At 38.3% G+C, this 23596-nt stretch overlaps 1 protein-coding gene and 1 long non-coding RNA gene across 5 annotated transcripts in view; one reads left to right on the forward strand and one right to left on the reverse strand.

The window, feature by feature from the left end:
- The window catches only part of CERT1 (ceramide transporter 1), a 94577-nt gene extending 81927 nt beyond the window's left edge, over positions 1–12650 (reverse strand). For 2 of the 4 annotated variants that reach the window (XM_090276395.1, XM_090276392.1), the window contains exons 1-2: positions 11930–12088; positions 5821–5955 (exon numbers count right to left, since the gene is read on the reverse strand). In XM_090276395.1, the coding sequence (XP_090132521.1) occupies positions 5821–5955; positions 11930–12025 (231 nt within the window). In that variant the 5' untranslated portion in view covers positions 12026–12088. Of the gene's footprint in view, positions 1–5820; positions 5956–11929; positions 12339–12567 lie in introns of those variants that run through there. The other 2 variants (XM_090276394.1, XM_090276393.1) reach the window with 2 other exon arrangements.
- LOC150008536 (uncharacterized) lies at positions 11893–23369 on the forward strand. Its single transcript, XR_016511121.1, has 3 exons — positions 11893–12736; positions 20409–20527; positions 23104–23369. It is a non-coding gene; the product is annotated as an uncharacterized LOC150008536 (long non-coding RNA).
- The last annotated feature ends 227 nt before the right edge of the window (positions 23370–23596 follow it).

Genomic DNA, 23596 nt, shown 5'->3' on the forward strand with positions numbered 1-23596 from the left:
GAAAACCCTCAAAGTGGTTAAGGGTGGAGATAACCTAGGGACAGGAAAAAAAATGGGCTGCTGCTTTTAATTTGCTTTGTTAATTATACCGCTTACTGAATCTGAACAAAATCTTTGCTGGTTAAATGAGAAACTGAACTCTCTTTAGCATCAAAAGAAAAAAGGGAACTTGCTTTTCCAACCCAAATAACCAATGGGGTGATGACAGCTGTTTCAGACCCCTGACTCTGGAGTGGTGGAGATGGGCACTGGGAGTTGTCTACTGTGGTGGCACAGCTGATCCCAGAGAAGCCAGCAGGAGCCTCAGCGAGAAGGACAGGGCACCCTGGAATTGGTTCACCCCAAGAGGGGTCCTGAGAGAGGGGCTCATGCCTTGGAAAGTATCGTGGTTCTGGTGGCATTTGGTAAGCTCTAGCCGGCCCTTGCTTAGGTATTCTTAGGAGACTAAGAATCTTTGTGAGGTTGCCTAAGGAAAATTTCCCTCTAGGGCAAAAAGCAGCCCTGTAGGGATATCCACCGTATTTGACCTGTACGAAGGCACAAAGGCTGGTTTTCCCTCGAAGTTTGTTCAGACTATACAGATCTCAAAATTAACATGGAAAATCGTGCCTCTGAGGCCAACAAGCCCCATGATAGTCAGCCTCTCAATACCAAGATGGCCAAAATGAGGAGCCTTTGATACTTCTGAATTAATTTTGTGCACACAGTTGGAAAAGGTGGCTATAAAATTAAGAGAGAACAAATGAAAAACCTATTTAATTGGTCTTTCAAAGCTTCAAAAAAAGGATTTAGATAAATAGATCAACCTGTGATATTGTTTAGATAATTCAGTTCTTTTTTAGAAAAAAGATTTTATTTACTTATTTTTAGAGAGGAAGGGAGGGAGACAGGAAGGGAGAGAAGAGAAACATCAATGTGTGGTTGCCTCTTCCGCCCCCCAACTGAGGATCTGGCCTGCAACCCAGGCATGTACCCTGACTGGGAATCGAACCAGTCACTCTTTGGTTTGCAGTCCGGCACTCAGTCCACTGAGCCATACCAGCCAGGGTGTTCAACTCATTTTTTTAGGCATTAAAAATGACTGCCCTTATTTTAAAAGGGGGAAGGTCATTTGGAACTTGATTAGTTAAGGACAGATAAGCTGTAAATGCCTCCAGGGCAAAATGTGGATTCAACTCGTTTTTTTATAAACTAGTGAGATCTTTTGTTTGTTTGTTTGTTTCCCCATGGCTAAAAGGTCTGTGTGACTCTATATATGTATGTTGTAAACGTGAGATAATTTTCTACCTCCAAATGGTATTGGTAAAATAAAAAGGCAAGTGCTTATAAGAAATGGGTATTCTAAAACTGTTAAAGATACAGAAACTAACACAAATCTTTTTCAAGTTTATGTGATCTAAGATTAATCCTTAGTAAATAAAGGCTAGCTTAAGTTTGTTGGTTTAGGTAAAACAGACATTGCTTTTATTTAAGTCCATGCTAATAACTGACTTTATGTCTATGAAATATGTCCATAGAGTTTATAAAATGTCTTATATTTGCCAGTAAAAGTCTATTTCTAGAAGTTATGTCTTCATAAATCTGCCAAGCTAAAGAATAATTGCTCACTTACTAATTTTCTTTAGAAACTAGAGTTTTAAGGATTAAAAATTCAATATAAGTAGGAAAACTTCTAGAGATACAGTATATGGGCAAACAATGGTTGTAAATTAAACAAATATGGCTATAAAAACCAAAGACAGCTGCTTGGTTCTTCCCTGCTCTCTGGTTCCCCATTTTTTGTTTTTGTTTTTGTTTTTGCATTTCTTCATGCAACACAGTACCTTTAAACTGAACTTAGATGAAGCAACTTACGCCAACATTGTTGAAAAGAGACATCTTATACTATTGCCAAGGTTTGACAGTCACTTCAAAAAAATGCTTATTTGGTAACCCCTTCCTTTCACAGAGAACTCCCAGGAGACAAAGACTTTAAAGATCATTTGACTGCCACCTGGAGATTTTGTTTAATGAAGAGGGCATCAAATAAAAGACACTATCCAACCTCACTGGAAGGGACCTTACCAGGCACCTGTCTGTGAATGGATATCTTACTCCGGTCTATGAGCATCAAAGACACACCTTGAGAACAAGAAGCCACTGACACCAGAGGTAGAAAGCTATCCCAAGACATGAACCAGACCTGTATATTTATAGATTGACAGTGAACTCAGCAACCATTCTGTTTTTCTTTACCTGACTGCTAATGATATTAGTTGTGATAATAGTTGTATTTATTCTTTGGGTTTCTCTATATTGTCCAATTGTTTATGATTACTGAACATGTAACTGTTAATACTCTTCATGAGGTATGTAAATGTTACACTCGATGCCAAATATAGAAAAATGTGACAGAAACTTGGATCATGATAATTCACAGGACAAAAATGATGTAGTCTATTTTTCTCAATGAAGGCCATTAAGATCTTGAGACAGCACAGGCACTTGGGCCCAGGATCCCAAGGGCAATGAAAAAGAAAAACTGCAGAAATGATATCAGTCCGCTGCCCCTTACCTGATCCCAAGGACCCCAAGTAGCCAGAAAAAACACCGGTAAACCAACCAGAATAATGATACTATCTCCCCACTCCCTGCTTGCTTCTCCAACCCCATGTGGAAAATTCCACAAGTCCACCTTCTGGCACAAGCTCACTTCAACCCCAACTTATAAAAGCAGTCAAGCCAAACCAGACCCTTGAGCCAGTTTGGAGAACCTTCCTTTCCCCTATACTACCACCTTTGTGCTTGAGAAGAAGCTTAATAAAAGTGTCTGGAAATTTCTCTTAAGGTTTCCTCTTGATTTCTACCTTGGGTAACCCAAGAACCCTAATGCTGGTAACAACCTGATGCCTTCCATTTACCTGCCCTACCGTTTTGGGAAAATTTTGGCCTCAACTTAGATCCCATGGTTACAGATCCCCAATGGTAAACAAGATGACCTTGATACTGAGACTTCTTAGGAATGAGTCTTCCTAGCATGGTGAGGCCACACTGTCTGACCAAAAAGTTGGTCATCGATGTATCCTTCAGATTAATTTATGACTAAGAGGGAAAACTGGATGAAAAAGGGGTTCTATGGAAAGTAACATCACAGTGTGATCTGATTATTAAATTCCTAACTGGGCAGGTCATGGTGGGTAGGCATGCTCCAGACATATAGCTTCCTTAGTAAGTGTTTACTTTTGCTGTAAAACCTCTTCATTGTTTCTGTGCATCTAGGTTAACATATCTTTGAAATAATCACTCTCAAGATGGCACATAATCTTGTTAACTATCCTTGAAATCTTGCTCCCTGGTAATTATCAGTCTGGATCAAATAAATTTTTATAAAAAATTTTTTTACAATGGTCTGCATGCAAATATAACAAAAAAATCTACAAAGAACCAACACTGTTTTTTCCTGAGGAGACACAATGTAAATGTTTATTAAAAAACAGGTTCCCTTTCCCCAAATAAGCCACACACTATTATCTTCGTCCATAATTAAGGATAGAAAAACTATTTTTAACTCTACATAAACTACCATGGTACTCTACGAACACTACTACTTAGCAAACAATAAAGATAAAATTTCTTTCCTTCCTATTTCACATCAACTATCAATATATTATGCAGTCATACCTCAGTATTCGCCAGCTTCAGAACTTGTCAAACTCTGCACTTGTGGCATTTTGACAAGAAAAAATGTTTCAGCACTCGGCACCTGCCTGGACTCCTTGCACTTGCTAGAACTTGTAAGAGTCACGACATTGCCCCAAAAGAGAAAATGTTTCATCGTTGGGTACTTGTCGGTTTCAGCACATATCATGAGTTCCAGAACAAATTAATGACGAGAACTGAGGTACCACTGTATTTTCAAAAAGTCAAGCACTGTAACTAACAAATATGTGACAATATGCAAAAAGAGGGTAGGGAGGAACCTATGAAAGACATTTCAAGAAAGTACATTTCTGTTAACTATTCTGTCTTCTAGCATAATGTTTTATCTTAAGAGAAATAAAACCCCAAATACTAGATACAATTTCAAAATACACTATAATGTACGACCTACCAGTCAAAATAAATACTGATCCTTTATGTTCAAATTATATCTTTAAAATTGTCCCTAAAAATGGAGAGTAGTAGTCTCATTCTCAACACTTCCAAACAATTCCTACAAAAGTTTTTCCATCTCAGTAGTCAACTAAGCTTTTGTTTTCAAACTTGAAATATTCAAAAGCAGCAGACTGTATGAAAAATGATGGAAAAATACTGTACGATTTTTCTTAATTGTGTAGCATAAACATATATGTCAGACTTACAACACAGATCTAAAGTGCCTTTTACTTTTATAAATATTATGAAGTCTATCAATGTGAATTCTCTTAGAATGTACCAATAAAATCTCTGATTAAGTTTTAACATACCCATTTGCAGATTTTAACTATAATTGCTACCTTAATTGACTTCCATTTAACTGACGTGCCTTAACCAACACTTTTATTTTTTTACCCTTTATTAAATATGCCATGGCATGCTCACCACTCTCAACTAGTATGCTGTTTTTAGTATATAAGGCACTTCTGATCCCACTAGTTGAGATACATGTTTAACAGGTCAGTTGGTTGTTCCCAAACCTGTTTATGCCAGTTTACTTGTACTTCTTACATAACTTAATTAAACATTACAGTAGTCTCTCTCTATATCGCGATTCACTTATTGCGGCCTCACTGTATCGCGGGATTTTAAAAAATATTATATTTAATTATTAATTGCGGATTTTTCGCTATATTGGGGGATTCTGCAGTACTGTGTTTATATGTTTTTAAACTTACGTAGGTTTAAGCATGTAGAATATGTTTAAGAATATAAGCAGTGTTTATAAAAGTGTGGGAAAGTTTAATAAGGGAGTGGGAAAGGTTAATAAGGGACTGGGAACGGTTTATAAGTGTGCGGGAAGGGTTTATAAAGCCTTAAAATATATATAAATACTAAAATAAATGTAAGGTTCCTACTTGGTGGATTTTCACCTATCGCTGGGGGGTCTAGAATGTAATACCCGCAATAAGTGAGGGAATACTGTATGTGTAAGTGTATGGAATACAAGTACAAAAAGAGAATTGTTTCTATGTAAACTAAGTTGAATGTAAGCTAAATAGATTACTCAGTAATAGTAATAGTAATAGTAATCTATTTAAAAGATATTGAATTAAAGGTGAGAGATCTGTAAAATATTAGGGGGAAAATCATAAAAACCCAGAAAGAATGTATATTTAGGTTTTTTAAAGGTATCTTTAAGCTTTTATTCTACTTTAGAGAAATCAAAACTGGAAATTGCAAATCATGCAGTATAAATATTGTTTATACAAGATCAACTTCTCTCCACATTCAAAGAGATGGTGTTAGCTCTATATCAAAAAGTTGGCAAATAAATATAGATTTATATATTTTAATTAAAATTTTAAAATGTTAAGTATGTTTCTTTTTAATTTGCCTGCTTTAATGTTTTCAATAACCTACAAATCTCAAGAGATATAAAACCTTCTAACAATTTCTTTTCTGAAGGCCTTCTTTAAGGGCTTGCTATACCAACTAGATATATATTACACGTTTATATAAAATAATAGTATGTAGTAATAAACACTCTTAAAATAACTTTATAAAAAAAGTATTAGACTGTACACTCTACAAGAGCAAGAATCTTTACCTATTTCGTTCAGATGTATACCAAGCACCTAGAATAGTTCTAAGCATATAGTGGATGCTCAATAAATATTTGTTAAATGAAGAAGAGAAACTTACTGTGATGACAGCCTTGCTAAGACAGATGGATCCTCTGCAGCCATATTCTGTCTCGTCTTCAGATTTGTAGTAACTCAAAGTATTATTTTTCAAAACTACCCAACGATCCTGCCATCCATGAATGTAGTTTGTCCACTGGGAGTAGAGAGGCAAGAGGGAAGAAAACAAAAAATAACAACTTAGTATTTTAGAAATCCAAAACTTTCTGAAATAGCAATCAATATCATATAATTTTCAGACCAAAATGCGACAAGTACTAATATAAGTATAAGCAGCAAAAATTATAAAAAGTGGAAAGTTGGTATTTTCTAGATCTTTAATAATTTTCAGTGATTTTTACAAAATTATAAATAACCTAGGTTAATAAAATATAATATTTTCTTCTAACATTTGAGGAGTAAAAGAGAAGCTGGTTTCAATTTAAAATTCTGCTTTGCTCCTTAAAGCAAAGGAAACCAAAAAAACAAAAAGGCAACCATCTGAATGGTAAAGATATTTGCAAACGATACTGCCGATAAAGGGTTCATGTCTAAAATATATATAGAACTCATAGAACTCAACAAAAATCAGATTAAAAAATGGCGAGAGGATCTGAATAGACATTTTTCCAAGGAAGGCATACAGATGACCAACAAGCATATAAAAAGATGCTCAACATCACTAATAATTAGGGCAATGCAAATCAAAACCACAATGAAGTATTACTTCATACCCATTAGAATGGCTATTATCCAAAAGACAACAAATAAGTGTTGTAGAGGATGTAGAGAAAAGGGAACCCTCATGAATTGTTGGTGAGATTGTAAACTGGTATAGCTACTATGGAAAACAGTATGGATGCTCCTGAAAAAATTAAGAGTTAGAGCTACCATATGATGCAGCAATTCCTCTTCTATTTATCCAAATTTGAAAACACTAATTTGAAAAGCTATATGTACCCCTATGTTCACTGCAGTATTATTTACAACAGCCAAGATACTGAAACAACTTAAGTGTCTATTGATGAATGAATGGATAAAGATGTACATACTGAGTGTGTGTGTGAGACTCAGCTATAAAAAACGAAATGTTGCCATATTGATGACATGGATAGCTCTTCAGGTTATTGTGCTAAGTGAAATAAGTCAGATGGAACAGAAAAGGACAAAAAAAAAACATATGATTTCACTCATATGTGGAACATAAAACAAACAAAAAAAAAGTAGCAAATGAACTAACAACACAAAAACAAACTCATAGATACAGAATGGTGGTTACCAAAAGGGAAGGGAGGTGGTGGGAGGGTGAAATGGATAAAGGGGGTCAAATACATAGTAACAGGAAACAAAAACTTTTTTTTTTTTTTTTGGGGTGTTGAGCATGTGAGTATACAGATATTGAAGTACAATATTGTACACCTAAAATTTATAAAATGTTATTAACCAGTGTGACCTCAATAAAAAATTAGTTTAAAAAAAGATGTTTTGTTCTTTGTGTGCTTTCATCCTCCCCTTCTCACCACCTTCATGACACTTAAATTATTTTGGTCCCTGCTACAATTAACATATTCAATAGAAAAGTAAGTTTGGTTATATAGTCTCTTATTCTCCTACACCAAGTACTGTATGAAACTTTCTTGATCAACAGAAGTATGAAGCTAATTGTGACCAAAACTGTACTTCTATTGTAAGTCATTCCCATATAAAAATTTATGATGTTCTTAACTACATCAAAGTAAAAATACTAGATCATTAATCTTTAGAAAGTCTCTATTAACTTCATTTTTTCTTCCACAGAATTCAACATTTCATATTTAGTTAATTCATTTTCCAAATTCCTCTGAAGATCTATTTTTCAAACCCAAAAGTAATAAAACAAATATAAAAACATACTTGGATTATCTGTTGCTGTTACTTATAAATGGTTTCTGCATTGCTAAACTTTTGCTGCACCCTTAAGATCACAATAAACTTGCAATACAGAAGTGTAACCTCTATGGGAATTCTTGATTTTGCATATTTTCATGTTCTGGGGGTTTAAATATAGACAATTCCAAAGCTGTCTGCCAAAAAATAATTCAAATGGATTGTTAAACATATACATACTGCAATGGCTCAGGCTCTTTACCCACTGAGAAATCTTTACTTTCCTATTCCCAGCATGTTTGAGATGGTTCAGGTCTTAAATCTTCTAGGCCTCATCAATACAACTCCTCCCTGAGAGCTCATCCATGCTGGCAATTAAACTCATTCTTTCCTAAGGACTCCCTAATAGCCATTTCTTTATTTTTAACTCCCTGTGGCTCACTGCCACATACACTATAAACTGAAGTTAAGATTCTGGCCCTGCCTGGCTAGAGCATCCTCCCAATATGCCAGGGTTGCTGCGGGTTCAACCCCTGCCCCTGGTCAGGTCACATACAAGAATCAACCAATGAATGCAAAAATAAATGGGACAACAAACTGATGTCTCTCGCTCTCTCTCTCAAGATCAGTTAAAAAGTAAAACAAAAAAGAATGATTCTTACATACAAAATTGAATTCACCTCCTCTCTTAAGGTCCTCCTTATGTTCGTTCCCATTTTCTTGACTTCTGCAGTCATTCAGACTCAATCAAACCTGACTGAGGATTCGTGCATTGTATTGACACAGTGGAAACAAAAACCAGAAACTCAATTACTTTACTAGTTGTGTGAGGAGTTTTGAAATTATTTAACTTTTCTGAGCTTCGGTTCCTTTGCCTGTTATTTGAATGCCTGAATAAAATCATGAAGGCGCCTACTATGTGCATAGGAGATACTCGATACCTGAGGGTTCCATTTTTATAGCCTACTACCAGCTCCTATTCAGCTTTCCTTCATATTAAAATATCTACACATTTAAATATTATATTAAAGCCTTCAATGTGGCTCCTCCTCTCTTTTCAATTAATCCAATTAAATTATTATCAGGTTCCAGGATTCCTAAGATGGCTTAACAACCTTATCTCTAGTATCTTCTGCTATTTATTTCATAACTTAATCTTATTTACTTATGAAGCATATTTGCCTACTTACATTAATCTCGTTGAACCTTCAGCTCCATGACTTAAATGAACAACTCCCTACTGCATATAATACAAATTGTTTAGACTGGCATGTCTTAATCCACCTCACTTCCAATTACTGCCCTTCAGAAGGCTAGTAACTGTGTGACTGTGGTTAGGTTACTTATCCTCTCTGTTACTCTGTTAAACTCTACCTTAGAATTGTTATGATAAAATAAGAATAAATGTAGAACACTGCCAAGAACACAGTACTTTCTGAGTTGGAGGCAGTTACTCATAGCTAACAAAGCTTAACCTTCAGAGCAGCTGACTAGAACAGACCCCTTCCAAAGTGCCAGAAGCTGCCCCAGCAATCTTGAGTCCACAATTTTATATTATTTCCTTACAGAGGACTCAATAAATTACACAAGCCTGAGGACCCTTTACTCAGTAATGTTAAACTATTATACCTAGAAGGCAGATTTTTGCTTTTCTCTACCCGCAGCAAGTACCTTCACTCTTGCCCATTTAACGAATAGAGACAAGGCAATGTGCTAGAAACTGCAAAGGAATCAAAGGTTTCTGTTCCCAAGCTATACTTTCAAAAGAAACAGAAACCTACATTTAAAATAATAAGAAGAAGCAAGTCACAAATAAAATGCTATGGGAATCCAAGGTAAGGAATTCTGGAAGAGCTGGAGAAATAAAAGGCTTCATGAAAAGAACAGTATTTGAGATGGACTCCAAAAAAGGATAGAATTTTAGTCAACAGGTGTGGAGAAATAGAAGATAAATTAAACCTCAAAGATAAGAATTCAGAAACTGGAAGCAATTGATTTTATCCAGGCTTAGTTGCTCTCAAGTCCTACTAAAGCAGGAATGTTTTCCTAACCATGATTCATCCTGATTCTTATTAGATCTACATAGAATTATTGTCTATCCATACTTTTGGAACCTATGTACTTAATTACAAATGCTATAGAAAATAAGCTTTCTAAGTATTTCCAGGTATTTTAGATTACCATATAGGAAAAAAAAAAAACAGACCAAAACTTAGGATTGATTTAAGAAAGTCATCAAATTAGTATTAGGACTTACCTACATCAATCAATAAAAGGAAAAGAACATGTTGAGTTCTAACTCATATTTTTTTACCAAGTGAATTAAGGGGCTCAAAATATATATGTACTTCAAATTTTAAAACATGTATTCAACATAAAATGGTCTTCATTTAGCTTCCAGGAAACGACAAATTGTTAAATTTGAGGGAAATTACCTTCATAGCTTTTAAACAAGAGTAACACCAAAACCTGTAATTCTGTTGATCTAAGTATGCAGAAACACTGAAGTTATTTATCTACCAAAGAAGTGGTCAAGTACTATTATTTCTACACATTTAAATATTCAAGAGACAGGACTCCATTTTTTCCGTATTTCCATACAGTATACCTACTACACTATTCTAAATAAGGTGAATACTCAGAGCACTGGTGATTCTACCAGTCACTCCAACCGTCCCAAAATCATGGTCAATAGGTTTAAAGTATGACTTGTTTTGTCAAATACTTAATACCACCACAATACGAATTTGGAAGTCTGCTTATTATCTAATGAGAAAAGCAATTAAAGGACCAGAATCACTCAGAAGCAAAGAGCTCATTTTGTAATAATTCCGTCTGAAAATATATACCTATTATACCATGAGTTCAATACAGATCCCTAAATTACAAGATATATTAAACTAGAGAAATCCGAGACAGCTTCACTTTGCTGAAAACCTTTCAGTGAAATTTCAACAACAATCACAATATCAACACAAACGGTAATTTCTCTGCTATGTAAATGAGTTAACACTTGTAAGTCTTAGCCCTGACATATTCATGCCTTCCTTAGGCCCTTTCTCACCAGCCTTCTAAATACATTATAAACACATAGTATGAAACAATTCCAAAAGATGTCCAAATGCTTAGCCAAAGTATGTATACTGGAAACAGGGTGATTTCTTAATAGCTACACATGACCTAGTATCTTATGACCAGCTTGTTGAGAGACTCGCCCCAGCTCCCTCTTCTCCAGGTTAACTGCTAGCTCCAGCCATTTCTAAAAGTTTAACAGGAAGGGAGAAGGAAGTAAAAAATTTTAAAAATGCAATGTGGATCTTCTAACAACTTTTAAAAAAATAAACAACCCCCCCCCACGTACTATCAAAAGAAAGGATCATCCACCTTTTCTCTTAAAAAAAGCCTCATCGATGTTAACTAATTAACCTTAGAGTCCTACATGTGACTATCTGCTTTGTTAAAATTTTGAAGAAAAAAAAGGTTTAAAAAAAAAATACAGGACAGGTAGAATGTCTTTTCCTTACTCTGGCCCTGACTGCAAGAATATTGTATTAAATAGTGCTCTTCTTCCTGGACTCAAGGTCAATCTCCATTCCAACATGTTCCAAGTTACTATGAGTATTTTTGTACCTACTACGTGGCGACTCAATAGCTCTTTCCTGAACAGAGTTTGTAAAGGGTGAGGGAAAAAGTACAAAAGTCCTCCTTAATAAGATCTCTCCCTACACCTAACCTGGCATAGTTTTCCACCCCAGATTTTAGCACCAAGCCTAGTTGCGACGGCTTCTGCCTGAACAGTAGCATTCCCAGAACCCCCCAACACTATACTCTGCTTGGCATCTCCGGACTAACCACATTTGAGGTCTTATTTGCACTGCTCCCACACCCGGCTGTTCGGGCACTGCCGTGGCTCAACCCGGATTCCTATACCCGGGAGAGCTGCCGCCGAGTTCCAAGTCATGGTGCGCATCCCGCTCCCTAACTGGATCCGGGACTTGGGACACGTTTCCCCCAGTCCTCGGCAGCAGGCCACCGCGAACACCCAGGGCAGACGAGGAGGACAGTCCCTTTCTCTCCCTTTCCCCACTCCACCCCTGGCGCGGGCACTCCAGCGGCAGAACGCTCAACCCCGCACACCGGCGCATTCTGCAGCTTCCCCCCCGGACAGACCCTGCCTCCCGCCCAGCCCCACCCCATACCCTCAGTGGCTCGCCTCGCGGCAGGTGAGTGTGGGCGAGGGGCCCTTGGCCCCGCAGATTGCTCACCTTGCTGAGGATCCCGCAGCGCTCCACAGGCGGCCCGGACTCCGTCTCCGGATCCTCCTCTGAGCCCGACGAGTTCCAGCTCTGGTTATCCGACATGGAGGCGCGACAAACGCGCAGGAGACCGGCCCCCGCTCCCTGAGCTGCGCCGGTGGAGGCGCCCAGTCCCCGGGGTGATATGTCGGGGGATGGTGAAGGGAAGAGTGCCTGCTCCGGTGCCGGAGGGTGCTGGAGGTGGGACGAAGTCCGCCCCAAGCGCCGCCGCCGCCGCCGCGCCTGACACCGAGCGGACCGGGGAACGAGGACGAGCGGCGAAGGAAGCCTGCCCTTCCAGCCGTCAGCCGCCGCCGTCGCCGTGACCCCTGCTCTGCGACCCGCGCCGCCACCCGAACTCTGTCCTCTCGATGCCAATCTCAAAAGGAGAAGAAAAAGGGAAGAAAGGGAAGAGACAATCTAGCTGCAGAACCCAGGTCCACTCACACCTCCGTTCTCGCCGCCATCTTCTTGCCTGCCCCACTATTTACCCTTCCCTCCCCTCGCCCCTCCTCTTCGTCCTCCCATTCTCCCCTGGCTCCGGGCCCTCTCCCCTCCCAACGTCTGACGCAGCACGCTGAGGGCTTGGGGTCCCTTCCGCACCCTACCTCCGGCCCTCCCGGGTGACGCCAAAGAGAAAAGTAGGAGGAGCAGAGAAAGAGGAAGGGATGGGGACGCCGCTGTGCTGCATTCTGGGAGGGACCAGATCTGTCAGCCGCGTTACCTCCTGGGAGTAGTAGTCGCAATCCTGAGTCGACTCGTTAGTGTTTCGCGCCGGTAAGGCTTGTCTTGGGGACGATCAAGCGGTGGGTGGGCTTCGTTTCAAAGTTGCGTGAGCGGTTCCTTCTGCTCAGGTTCTCTTTTTTTCTAGCGTGTTTATGACGAACTCCCTCCCTGGGCTTGCGGGGCCGGACGTGAGATAACTCTCCGCTGAGGATGCCGGGCCTGCCTTCCAGTGCGGCTTCCCGAAAGCCCGGGAGCCTTTTGCCCCTTGCCTGGCAGCAGGGGGTGGGGGGTGGGCAGTGCACTAGACTTTTCTGCCTCTACCCAGGGCCAGGGGTTTGCGACCTTTCTAGCGACAAGGGGATTCCTGTCCACCAAACCAGCTCTGCAGATTTTGATGGTCTTTCGTCTCGCTCTTTAGAAATTAGACTTCACGCTTGATTTCCCGCTTTTCGAGGAAAAATTTTCAGTTCCTTCTCACTAGAGCATTGTTAGATTTCCAGAGTTTTATTTTCTGGAAAGTAATTATGAAGGTGCCAGGGAATAAATCATGCCTGAAGAATTTTTAAAGTAAAATAAGAATGTGAGGTGATATAGCCTGGCGTTTCCTTTTTATTTGTATCTTCTTGCGACTCGGGATAACCATCTCTACCGACCTACTACCGCTCTCTGAAACATAAAAAAGGTTGGAAAAGAAACTTTGTTCTCTAAGAATTACCAATGTGCAACAGACGTTGAATACCAAGAGATGAGGGAATAGGAGGCTTTTTTTAAAGCTAGAATTGAATTAGTGGGAAGGCCAATAAAAGATCTAACAGATCTTATTTAGTCTCTTTGCATTCATTATAAAGGTAACTTTTAATCGCGAGATCTTGAACTTTGTAGCTTCAGCTCTTTCCTCTCCTTTGGTACTTTTACAATTTTTTCTACTTCTTAATTGCTAACAATAAAATTCATTATTAAAACCTAGAGAAAATAGCGGGTTTACTGCTGGGACGGGAGTATAGGAGTGAAATTTTGAATTTGGTGGAAAGGGCACTGTAGCGAAAAACAGCTATGAGAGCGATAGGGGCCGTCTTAACTGGGATCTCAAGGAAATAATGGAGTGATAAGTGTCTCTGAGAAGTACTATCTTCCATCCCCGAGGTTGACACAGATGCTGAATCTGTTATAAACCAAGTTACAAGTAGCTTTTCATTGTGATATCAATAAATGAAAGCCAATTCAGATGAATAAAATCTTGAGATAAAGCTTTTGAAGATACTTTGTCAACATGTTAATTAAAACATAATTCCAAGGTTGTCATTCAAAAAAGGAAAAAAAAACATTTAGCTCATTTTTCCTCTTTATTGAATTGCTAAATTGCTTTAGAATGTTGAATACTGTAGCAATCAAGTTTTGCTTTGCCTTCCAATTACCTAATACAGTTAGCCTTTATGTTTATGATTCTTTTAAGCTCTGGGTTTTAAAATGTCATTAGTCTTAGGCAAATGATTGTGGATTGTTGAGAAATTTACTTCATAATGCAATTTAGAATCATGGGAGCGTAGTACAGTATTCCCTCACTTATCGCGGGTATTACATTCTAGACCCCCCTCCCCTGGCCGCCCCCCGCAATAGGTGAAAATCCGCGAAGTAGGAACCTTACATTTATTTTAGTATTTATATATAAGGCTTTATAAATCCTTCCCGCACACTTATAAACCGTTCCCAGTCCCTTATTAACCTTTCCCACTCCCGTATTAACCTTTTCCACACTTTTATAAACACTACTTATGTTCTTAAACATATTCTACACTCTTAAACCTGTGTAACTTTTAACAACATGTGTATAAAGTACCGCAAAATCCCACGATATAGCAAAAGATCTGCGATAAATAAGTATAATATTAAAAAAAAATCCCGTGATAGTGAGGCCGCAATAAGTGAACCGCAATATAAAGAGGGACTACTGTATATGTTTATTTTTAGATCAAACTTTATGTTTTATGCATTTCTAAGTTGTGCTGATACTAAGGTGCCCACTTAACAACAGAAAATTGTTTCAATTGTTTCATTTTATTTATAATTAATATGAGAAAAATAGCCTTTTTTTCCCTTTTCATTGAATTTGTGGGAGTGACACTGGTTAGCAAAATTCTACAGGTTTCAGGTGCACAATTCTGCAATACATCATCTCTATACTGCATTGTGTGTTCACTACCCCCAGTCAAGTCTCCGTCCATTGCCACTATACCTTCTTCCACCTCCCTTGGAGTCACCACACTACTGTCCATGCCCATGAGTTTTTTCTCTTTTTTGTCTTTTGCTCAGTCCTTTCGCCCCACCCCCCCACTCAGCTGTCAGCCTGCTCTGAGTTTGTCTCTTGCTTTGCTTGTTAGTTCATTTTGTTCATTAGATTCCACATCTGAGTGAAATCATATGGTATTTATCTTTCTCTGACTGTCTTATTTCACTTAGCATGCTGTTTTCAAGGTCCATCCATACTGTTGCAAAGGGTAAAATTTCCTTTTTTACAGTTAAGTAGTATTCCACTGTGTAAATGTACTGTGGCTTATTTTTCTTTAACCAGGTATCTGAGAGCTTTGTTTTGAGATTGCACTCCTGACTCTTTCACTATCAGCCTTGATTGGTGTCAAGAATTTCTTTTTAAGAAGTTATTTGCCGGACTTCCGGCCAAGATGGAGGCTTAGACGGACACGCTAGGTCTCCCTCTACAACTAGAGAGGAATACAACTACTTCAAAACAAAGGATAACTAGAAATTCCAGAAAATAAAACTACACGGAAGCCCAACATATGAAGTTATAAACCAGCGGTGCCATTTGGGCAGGTAAGAGTTAAAGAGGGCAGCGCTGTTTGCGATCGCACCTGAGACCGCGGCGGGGCGGCAAGAAATCCCTGCTGCGGTCGGGCCCCTGGCAGTGCACGACCCCAGCGCTGGGGAGAGCAGCCACCGCATCGCCTTGAACAGTGAGGCCCAGGGGGGCGGGAGGACGGATCCCGGTCTCCTAGCTGAATAACTGTGTGAATCCATCTTGGACCCCCGCCCCCAAAGAAAGCACCACAGGGCTGCGAAATAGGTCGCAGACAGGCGCCGGTGGCTGAATTGTGACGCGTACACAGGCACTGCCCCCTACAGCCGGCCCAAGAAAACAAAACGCATCTGTCAAAATGAGGCAGACAACTATAGAAATCCCGGTGGCACAGCTCACCAGGCAACAGATAGAGAACCTGACAGATGAACAGATAAGAAACCTGTCAGAGGCTCAGTTCTGGGCCATTGTTATCAGGTGGCTTACAGAATTCACAAAAGAGCAGGAAAAAGATAAGAAAGAAGCGAAAAACATTCATAACAAAAGGAACAAAGCCACATACGAGACAGATGGTGAGGAAAAAAAATCCAGAGTTCATTTCAACAAACTGGAATATGGAGAAGGAACAAGCAGTCAACCAATGCAGAGAGAGGAAATGGGAAGCAACAATGAGAGGATCAGAAACCTCTGGGACAGCTATAAAAGGCCCAACATAAGAATCATTGGTTTGCCAGAGAGTGAGGAAGATGAACTAGAACTTGAAAAATTGAGTGAAAATATAATAAAGGGGAACTTCCCAGACTTGGGGAAGGGAGTAGACTTGCAGGTCCAGGAAGCAAGGAGAGTTCCCAAGAGACTGGACCCAGGGAGAACCACTCCAAGACACATTATAATCAAAATGTCAAAAATTAAAGATAAAGAGAGAATCTTAAAAGCAGCAAGAGAGAAGAAAAGAATTATGTACAAAGGGGTCCCAATTAGACTATCAGCTGACTTCTCAAGAGAGACTCTACAGGCAAGAAGGGACTGGCAAGAAATATTCAAAGTAATGAAAATCCAAAACCTACAACCACGAATACTCTATCCAGCGAAATTGTCATTCAGAATAGAAGGACAGAGAAAGTGTTTCCAGGACAAAATAAAACTGAAAGAGTTCATTAGATCCAAACCACTGTTATATGAGATGTTAAAGGGACTGGTTTAAAAAACAGAAGCTAGGGAGATGAAACAAAGGCAAACTAAACAGGCAACGAGAGTGGAAAAGGAACTGTGGGTACGGGAAGCATATTGGGGGGAGGTCAACAGGGAGGGGGAGTGGGGAGAGGGAGGGAGATGATATAGGAATTGGGGATCATGGTAGGAGGGAATGGAATAGACGGAGAGAGGTTGGGAGGAACTATATGCACAACTAATGGACATAATCTAAAAGGGGGGGACAACTGGAGGGAGGGGGGCCACCGGGTGGAGGGGAGCAGAGGGAAGGGAAATTGGCACAAATGTAATATTTTAATCAATAAAGCACATTAAATCTGAAAAAAAAAAAAAGTTATTTGCCACAATCTTCTTTCATATTTATAAGATGATTTAAATTGTTTTTTAATATAAGAAGGATTTTTGTATACTGATTAGAATAGAACACCACATTAAAGATTGGGATTCACTTTATTTTAGTTGATGGGAAGAAATTGCAATACAATAATAAAATACGTGTCCTTTCTTTATTCTCTGGTATGAGTGACAGCTTCTGAGTTGACTCTCTTACTTAGAGCCTTACCAACTTTCTTAAGAATATTTTCCTTGGTAATTTTGTTTTAACTTTTAGAACTTGAATCCACCTGGGATTTATTTTTTTTATAGAATGCGGTAGGAATTTGTTATTTAAGGACAGCCAGTTGCCCCGACACTTTATTGAATAGTCTATTCTTACCCTTATATCTATATGATATGCAAAATACACATATATATTTGGACTCTGTTCTTTTTTTTAAATAATTTTTTAATTTTTCAATTGCAGTTGACATACAATGTTATATTAGTTTCAGGTGTACAACCCAGTGATTAGACATTTATGTAACTTATGAAGTGATCACCCTGATAAAGCTAGTACCCATCTGACCCCATACATATTTTTTACAGTACAGTACATTCCCATGATTGTTTTGTAACTATCAGTTTGTACTTCTTAATTCCTTCCCCTTTTTCACCGATCCCCTCCAGCAATCCCTCCCACCTGACAGCCATCAAAATGTTCTCTATATCTTCGAGTTTGTTGCAGTTTTGTTCATTTATTTTGTTTTTGTTTTAGATTCCACATTTAAATGAATCATTTGGTATTTGACTTCCTGTCGGTTTTACTTAGCATAATACCTTCTAGGTCCATCCATGTTGCAGATATCAAGATTTCTTTCTTTTTATGGCTGAGTAATATTCCATTATATATATGTACTACTTCTTTATCCATTCATCTATTGATGGACATTTAGGTTGTTTCTATATCTTGGCTATTTTAAGTAATGCTGCAATTAACGCATGGTGTGTATGTCTTTTCAAATTAGTCTTTTGGGTTTCTTCTGAGAAATATCCAGAAGTGGAATTACTGAGCTGAACTTAATTCTTTTTCATTGATCTATTTGTCTTTATATGTGCTAGTACCATACTGATTTAATTACGTAACTTTATATGTGTATATATATATATATCTCCAAAATTCTCCCAATGTTATTTTTTATTTGGATTTTTTTTTTTTTGTATCTACTCTTCTAGATGAATTTTAGAACAGCTTGTCAAATTGCATGAAAAATTCCATAGGGATTTGGATTGAGAATGCACTTAATTTGTAAAGAAAATAGCATCTTTACAATATTCTTAGCTTTGGTCAGCACTTTATACACCTAATCTGACTTATTCCTTTCATATAAGGTGAACATTGTTGGCCTCATTTTAAGAATAATGAAACTAAAGCTAACCCAGTGTCATATAGCTTCTAACTGGCAGAATTAGGATTTGAATGCAGATCTATTTGACTTCAAAGATCATACTATTTTCTTCACTTCAGAATACCTCTATAAAGGGAAGAATTGCATAAATAAATAATATATACTGTAGATAAGTATATCAGAGCAACTATGCTCTTAATTCAGCTAATGATTTTGAATATCAGTCATTTATGCTGTTTTATTTATCCCCACTGTAGAATTTATTATTTCCGTTGTTTCTATTTCTGATATTTTGTATGAAGAAACTGATCCACAGAGAAGTTAAATAATTTTCCGAAGGTCATATGGCTAGTAAAGAGCATAGTTGCAGTCTGAACCCAGATATCCTGATTCCAATGTTCATTCCCATCCCACTAGAGTTCTTCAATTTCTCTCCTGTCTCCCTGTCTCCCACATCACCTCATTCTCTCAGCTTTTATCTGCATGAAATACCAATTCCAAAGCCTTCATTCTGACAGAAGAAAAAAACAAAACAAAACCAGAGGTGTTGGAATTGAGAACATTTGCAGTTTCACTGATCAGCAGATAGACGAATGAAGGGGAATATTTGTTCTTGACACTAGAACTATAGCAAGAGAAGATATCCCAAGTTGAAACAGAAAATACTCATTTTTTTAAGATAATGCTATAAAGACCCTTTATTAGTCAGCTCAGGCTGCCATACAGAATACCACAGACTGGGTGGCTCTGGTCTTTCTTCCACCCTTATGACTTTACTTAACATTAATTAACTCTTTAGAGGGCCTATTTCCAAATACAGCCACATTGAGAGGTAGGGCTTCAAATGTGAATTGTGGGAGAACACAATTTAGTCCATAACAGAGCTTATAGATTCTATATTCTTGCAGTATTTGTTATGTTAAAAGTGCATTTTGAGTTACATAGTCCTATTTAGCAACCTGGGAATTTAACTGTTCTTTATATGCTTTTCCAAATTGAAACATAGTTAAAAATTGGTGATTTACATAAGAAACATGATTTTGCAAACTTAGAAACTATGTAGCAGAAAGAAAGAGGGTTCTCCTGCCATTTGCGACAACATGGATGGAACTAGAGAGAATTATGCTTAGTGAAATAAGCCAGGCAACAAAAGACAAATACCATATGATATCACCTGATGCAGGAAACTAATGAACAACACAAACAGAAGAGCAAAATTTAACCAGAGGCATGTAAACAAGAAGACTAACAGTGACAAAGGGGGAGGCGGAGGGAGAGAACTGGGGTGGTAAGAAGGGGAAGGGTCTAGTCAAAGAACATATATAAATGACCCACAGACATGGACAACTGGGTGGGGATTGACTGTGGAAGAGGGGGTGGGCAGGGTGGGGTGAAGCAATGGGGAAAAAAGTGGGACAACTGTAATAGAAAAACAAAAAAATTTTTTTAGTGGGGGAGAAAAAAAGCAAAATAAATGAGCCAGCAACCCCCCCCCAAAGAAATAGAAATGTTAATCTTTGTAACAGGTAATAATCTATTAATGGCAACATTCTAAAACGCTAGAGGACAAATAAGCAAAGTACAGCATGTGACTAATACAGCTGATTTTTTATTTTCCCTCTATTAATGTCTTGAATAATTATCTGGATGGTGAAATTATGGACCATTTGAATTTTCTTCTTTATACAGTTTTGTATGAAGAAAAAACTATATAGATATATGTGTGTGTATGTGTATATGTATCACTTGTGATAGAAGAAAAGGTAATTATAATTGTTATAAATTAGTTAAGAATTAGTTAATCTCTCCACATTCACAGTCTTCTGAATTAATTTTCAACTTCAAGTAGTTAATGTCCCTGTTTTTCCATACATTTTCTTCTTCACAATCAAGAGAACATTTCTTAAAAATACACTGTCATTGTCTTCAGGTTTTTCTCCAAGCTGACACGTATTCTTCATGTTTTGATTCATAGGTAATGACAATTATGTCACAACTGCTACCTTACTCACAAGGATTATGTGAAGCCTCCCAATTTTAAAGATGTTAAAATGTGAAAAAAAAAAAAGTGTGTCCCTGAAGCAGTGAAATATGGTACTTGCTTTTCTAACTGTGTTTCCTCATTTTTTTTTCCTGAGAGCACTATGATTTTCAAGATATAAACATATATGTGGAGAGAGAGACTATTTCTACTGTCGTATAAATTTCATTTTAAATTTAACAGTATAGTGTGAACATGTATTTCATGGCCTTTTTAATGACTGCATAGAATCACTCTGTTGAAGAGCAATCAAAATTTTTTATATTTTACTACAAAAATATAACACCAGTTTAATTTCTGTACGCTTGTCAAACTCTTTTGGGGGGAGTAAATTGCTAATAGTGGACTGCTGAAGTAGAGAGTATGTACATTTTACAGTGTGATACTATCACATTGTTCCCCAAAAAGGTTGCATTAATTTACACTTCCCAGTATAGGGTGTCTGAGTTCTCCCTCCCCAAATGAAGACAAATTGTGGTGGAAGGATGGCATCATAGTAACCTATTGAAAGGAGATTGTGAGAGGACTTTTTAGTTTCAGAATGAACCCACATTGGGAATAGTGAACACTTTATTTTGGTTGACCAGTTGATACTTTGCTATTTTTGGTCTTATCAAGGCTTTTTTGACTGAAGAGGGCAAGAAATAAATTCAGGGTAGCTGAAATAAGAGAAAGTTATTGTAGAGATCTGTGAATCCTCAGCTGGGCCTTATACATATTGAAAGCTGGGAAAATGAGGACTTGGTGTTTTCCTGTCCATCTCTCAGCCATGGCAGTATCTCTGTGATCTTGTGTTCTCAATCTCTGTTTCTCTGTCTCTTTCAACTCTTATCTTGCATGTTGTCCAAACTTGGTTTAAGTACCTCTCAGTTTCAGTGCCATCTCAGTGTCTTCTAGTTCAGATTCTTTTTTTTTTTAAATTGTGTTTTATTGTTTATGCTATTATATTTGTCCCTGCTTTTTTCCCCTTTGCTCACCTCCACCCAGCTCTTCCTCCATCCTTTAGGCAATGCCCACACTGTTGTCCGTGTCCATGGGTCATGCATATATGTTCTTTGGCTGATCCCTTCACCTTCTTTCATCCATCACCTCTCTCCCCGCCAACATGTCAGTCTGTTCCATGTATCTATGCTTCTGTTTGTATTTTGTTCATTAAGTTTACTTTGTTCATTCGTCGTCGGCAGCCGTCTCGAGAGACGATGGTGTAGTTTCTTAAGAGTCTATCTGCACCGCCGAGAATGGCTGTGCAGTCCGACTCGGGAGTGACACGGTATCTGTCTCCTCCCCTGCTGAATCGACATCTTGTGATGTCGCTGGAGTGTCCTCTCCAGTGAAGCTGAAGCTACAGAGCCTGGGCAGGGTGATATGGAGGGTCTGCTGTTGCCCATGCAGCAGACCCCCCCCTCTCTTCGCAGCTGAAGGATCCAAGGGAAAGACGGAGTCAATACAGCTTGGCTTCAGGTGCGCCGCAGGAGTTGCCGGTGTTGACTACAACGTCAAACCGCCTTAGGGACTCCGGCTCCGGATTTTCTGTCGGGGTTTACTCCCTTAGCCTTTCCCCTGAAGAGGTATGCCGCAAGGCAGCGGATGTTTTTTGGAATCAGAGTTTTCCTTCTCTGATGTGCCCTGACTGGAAGATCGAACCAGCGACACTTAGCTCGCAGGCCGACGCTCAATCCACTGAGCCAAACCAGCCAGGGGCACTTTGTTCATTAGAGTCCACATATAAGTGAGATCATATGGTATGTGCCTTTTACAGATATAGCTCAGATTCTTAAAAGAAACAGGTAGCTGGCGAGCCAGTGTTCTAATCAGGTTTTCCCAAAAGTGTGGAACATAAAGCTACCCCTTCTGTGGTTTGCTAGGAGTGGGAGGCCAACTAGAAACAATGTATCTAGTGTATATAATTTCATAGTTTGTTTCTAACTTTAGGAGGAGGGGAGGGGGAGTTCTGAGGGAATAAAATCATTTAACCTACATGAAAATCTCATTGTCAACTAGTGCAAAGAGCATAGCACATAATAGTATGTAATAAATGTTTGAATGCATGTATTAGACTGCATACATTATTTTCTTCCACTAGAATGTGAGTTCTGTGGAGAAAATAATTTTTTATTTTTCATCCATTTTCTTAATAACTTTTTTCTATCCTTAGTCCTTAGACTAGTTTTCACTACATAGAAGGCATTCAGTGTAACTAATTAATGCATTATACCTTATCTTTCAGTTAATATAATTCAACAAGCATACAATATGCGAGATATTATGCTAACTATTGTGGGTGATTTTAAGATAGTATGAGGTTATCAAAAGTGGGTATTTTGGAGGTTCTGCCTTCAGGGAGATTAGAATAGAAAACAAGGTAAGAAAGTTACACATCTAACTAATACAGCTAAACTAGTGTTTTCTAAATGGAAAGAAGTAAAAGAGTAACCTTTACTCCTACTGCCTCACAGTGATAAACCCTGTTCTCTAGTCCTGTTATCTAATTTTGCTTTTACTGGATCTCCGTAGGCCACTTGCCCCAGGTCTTCTTAGTTAAAATGATGGCTATCTAGATTTTTAAAAAAAATTTATTTTTACTGACTAATTTTATTTATTTATTTATATTTTTATTGACTGATTTCAGAGAGAGAAGAAGGGTTGGTTTTTGTTTTGTATGTGCCAGGGATCGAATATGCAGCCTTGGTGTATCGGGATCATGCGCCAGCCAGCTGAGCTACCTGGCCAGAGCACTATTTGGAATTTTAATGAAAAAGGATTATCCTTATTTGCTTATCCCTTTCCATCAACTTATCATGTAAACTAGTCAGTGAGTCTTGTCACATTAAAAATATTATAAGTTGATAAATTTCTCTTTTTTGATTTGTTACTATGTGTTGTTGACTGTCAATATGTTCCCTACATGATATTCAGAAATTTAAAAGATTTAAAAACTCCTCTACAAGTCTCTCTGCCTTTTTCAATTTAGCTTGTACTGCTTGCCCCTTTGAATGCACTTTTTCTTCTGTTTTGACTACTAATTGATCATATTAGCCTTTCCCAATTTTCTACAATGCCTATTAAAGAATCATATCATTTCTGTCATTTTGGTGATTCACAATGAATTCAGAGTGAGCAAG

Source organism: Furipterus horrens, unplaced genomic scaffold (assembly GCF_987537825.1).
Source record: "Furipterus horrens unplaced genomic scaffold, mFurHor1.1.pri manual_scaffold_5, whole genome shotgun sequence".
Lineage (NCBI taxonomy): Eukaryota > Metazoa > Chordata > Mammalia > Chiroptera > Furipteridae > Furipterus > Furipterus horrens.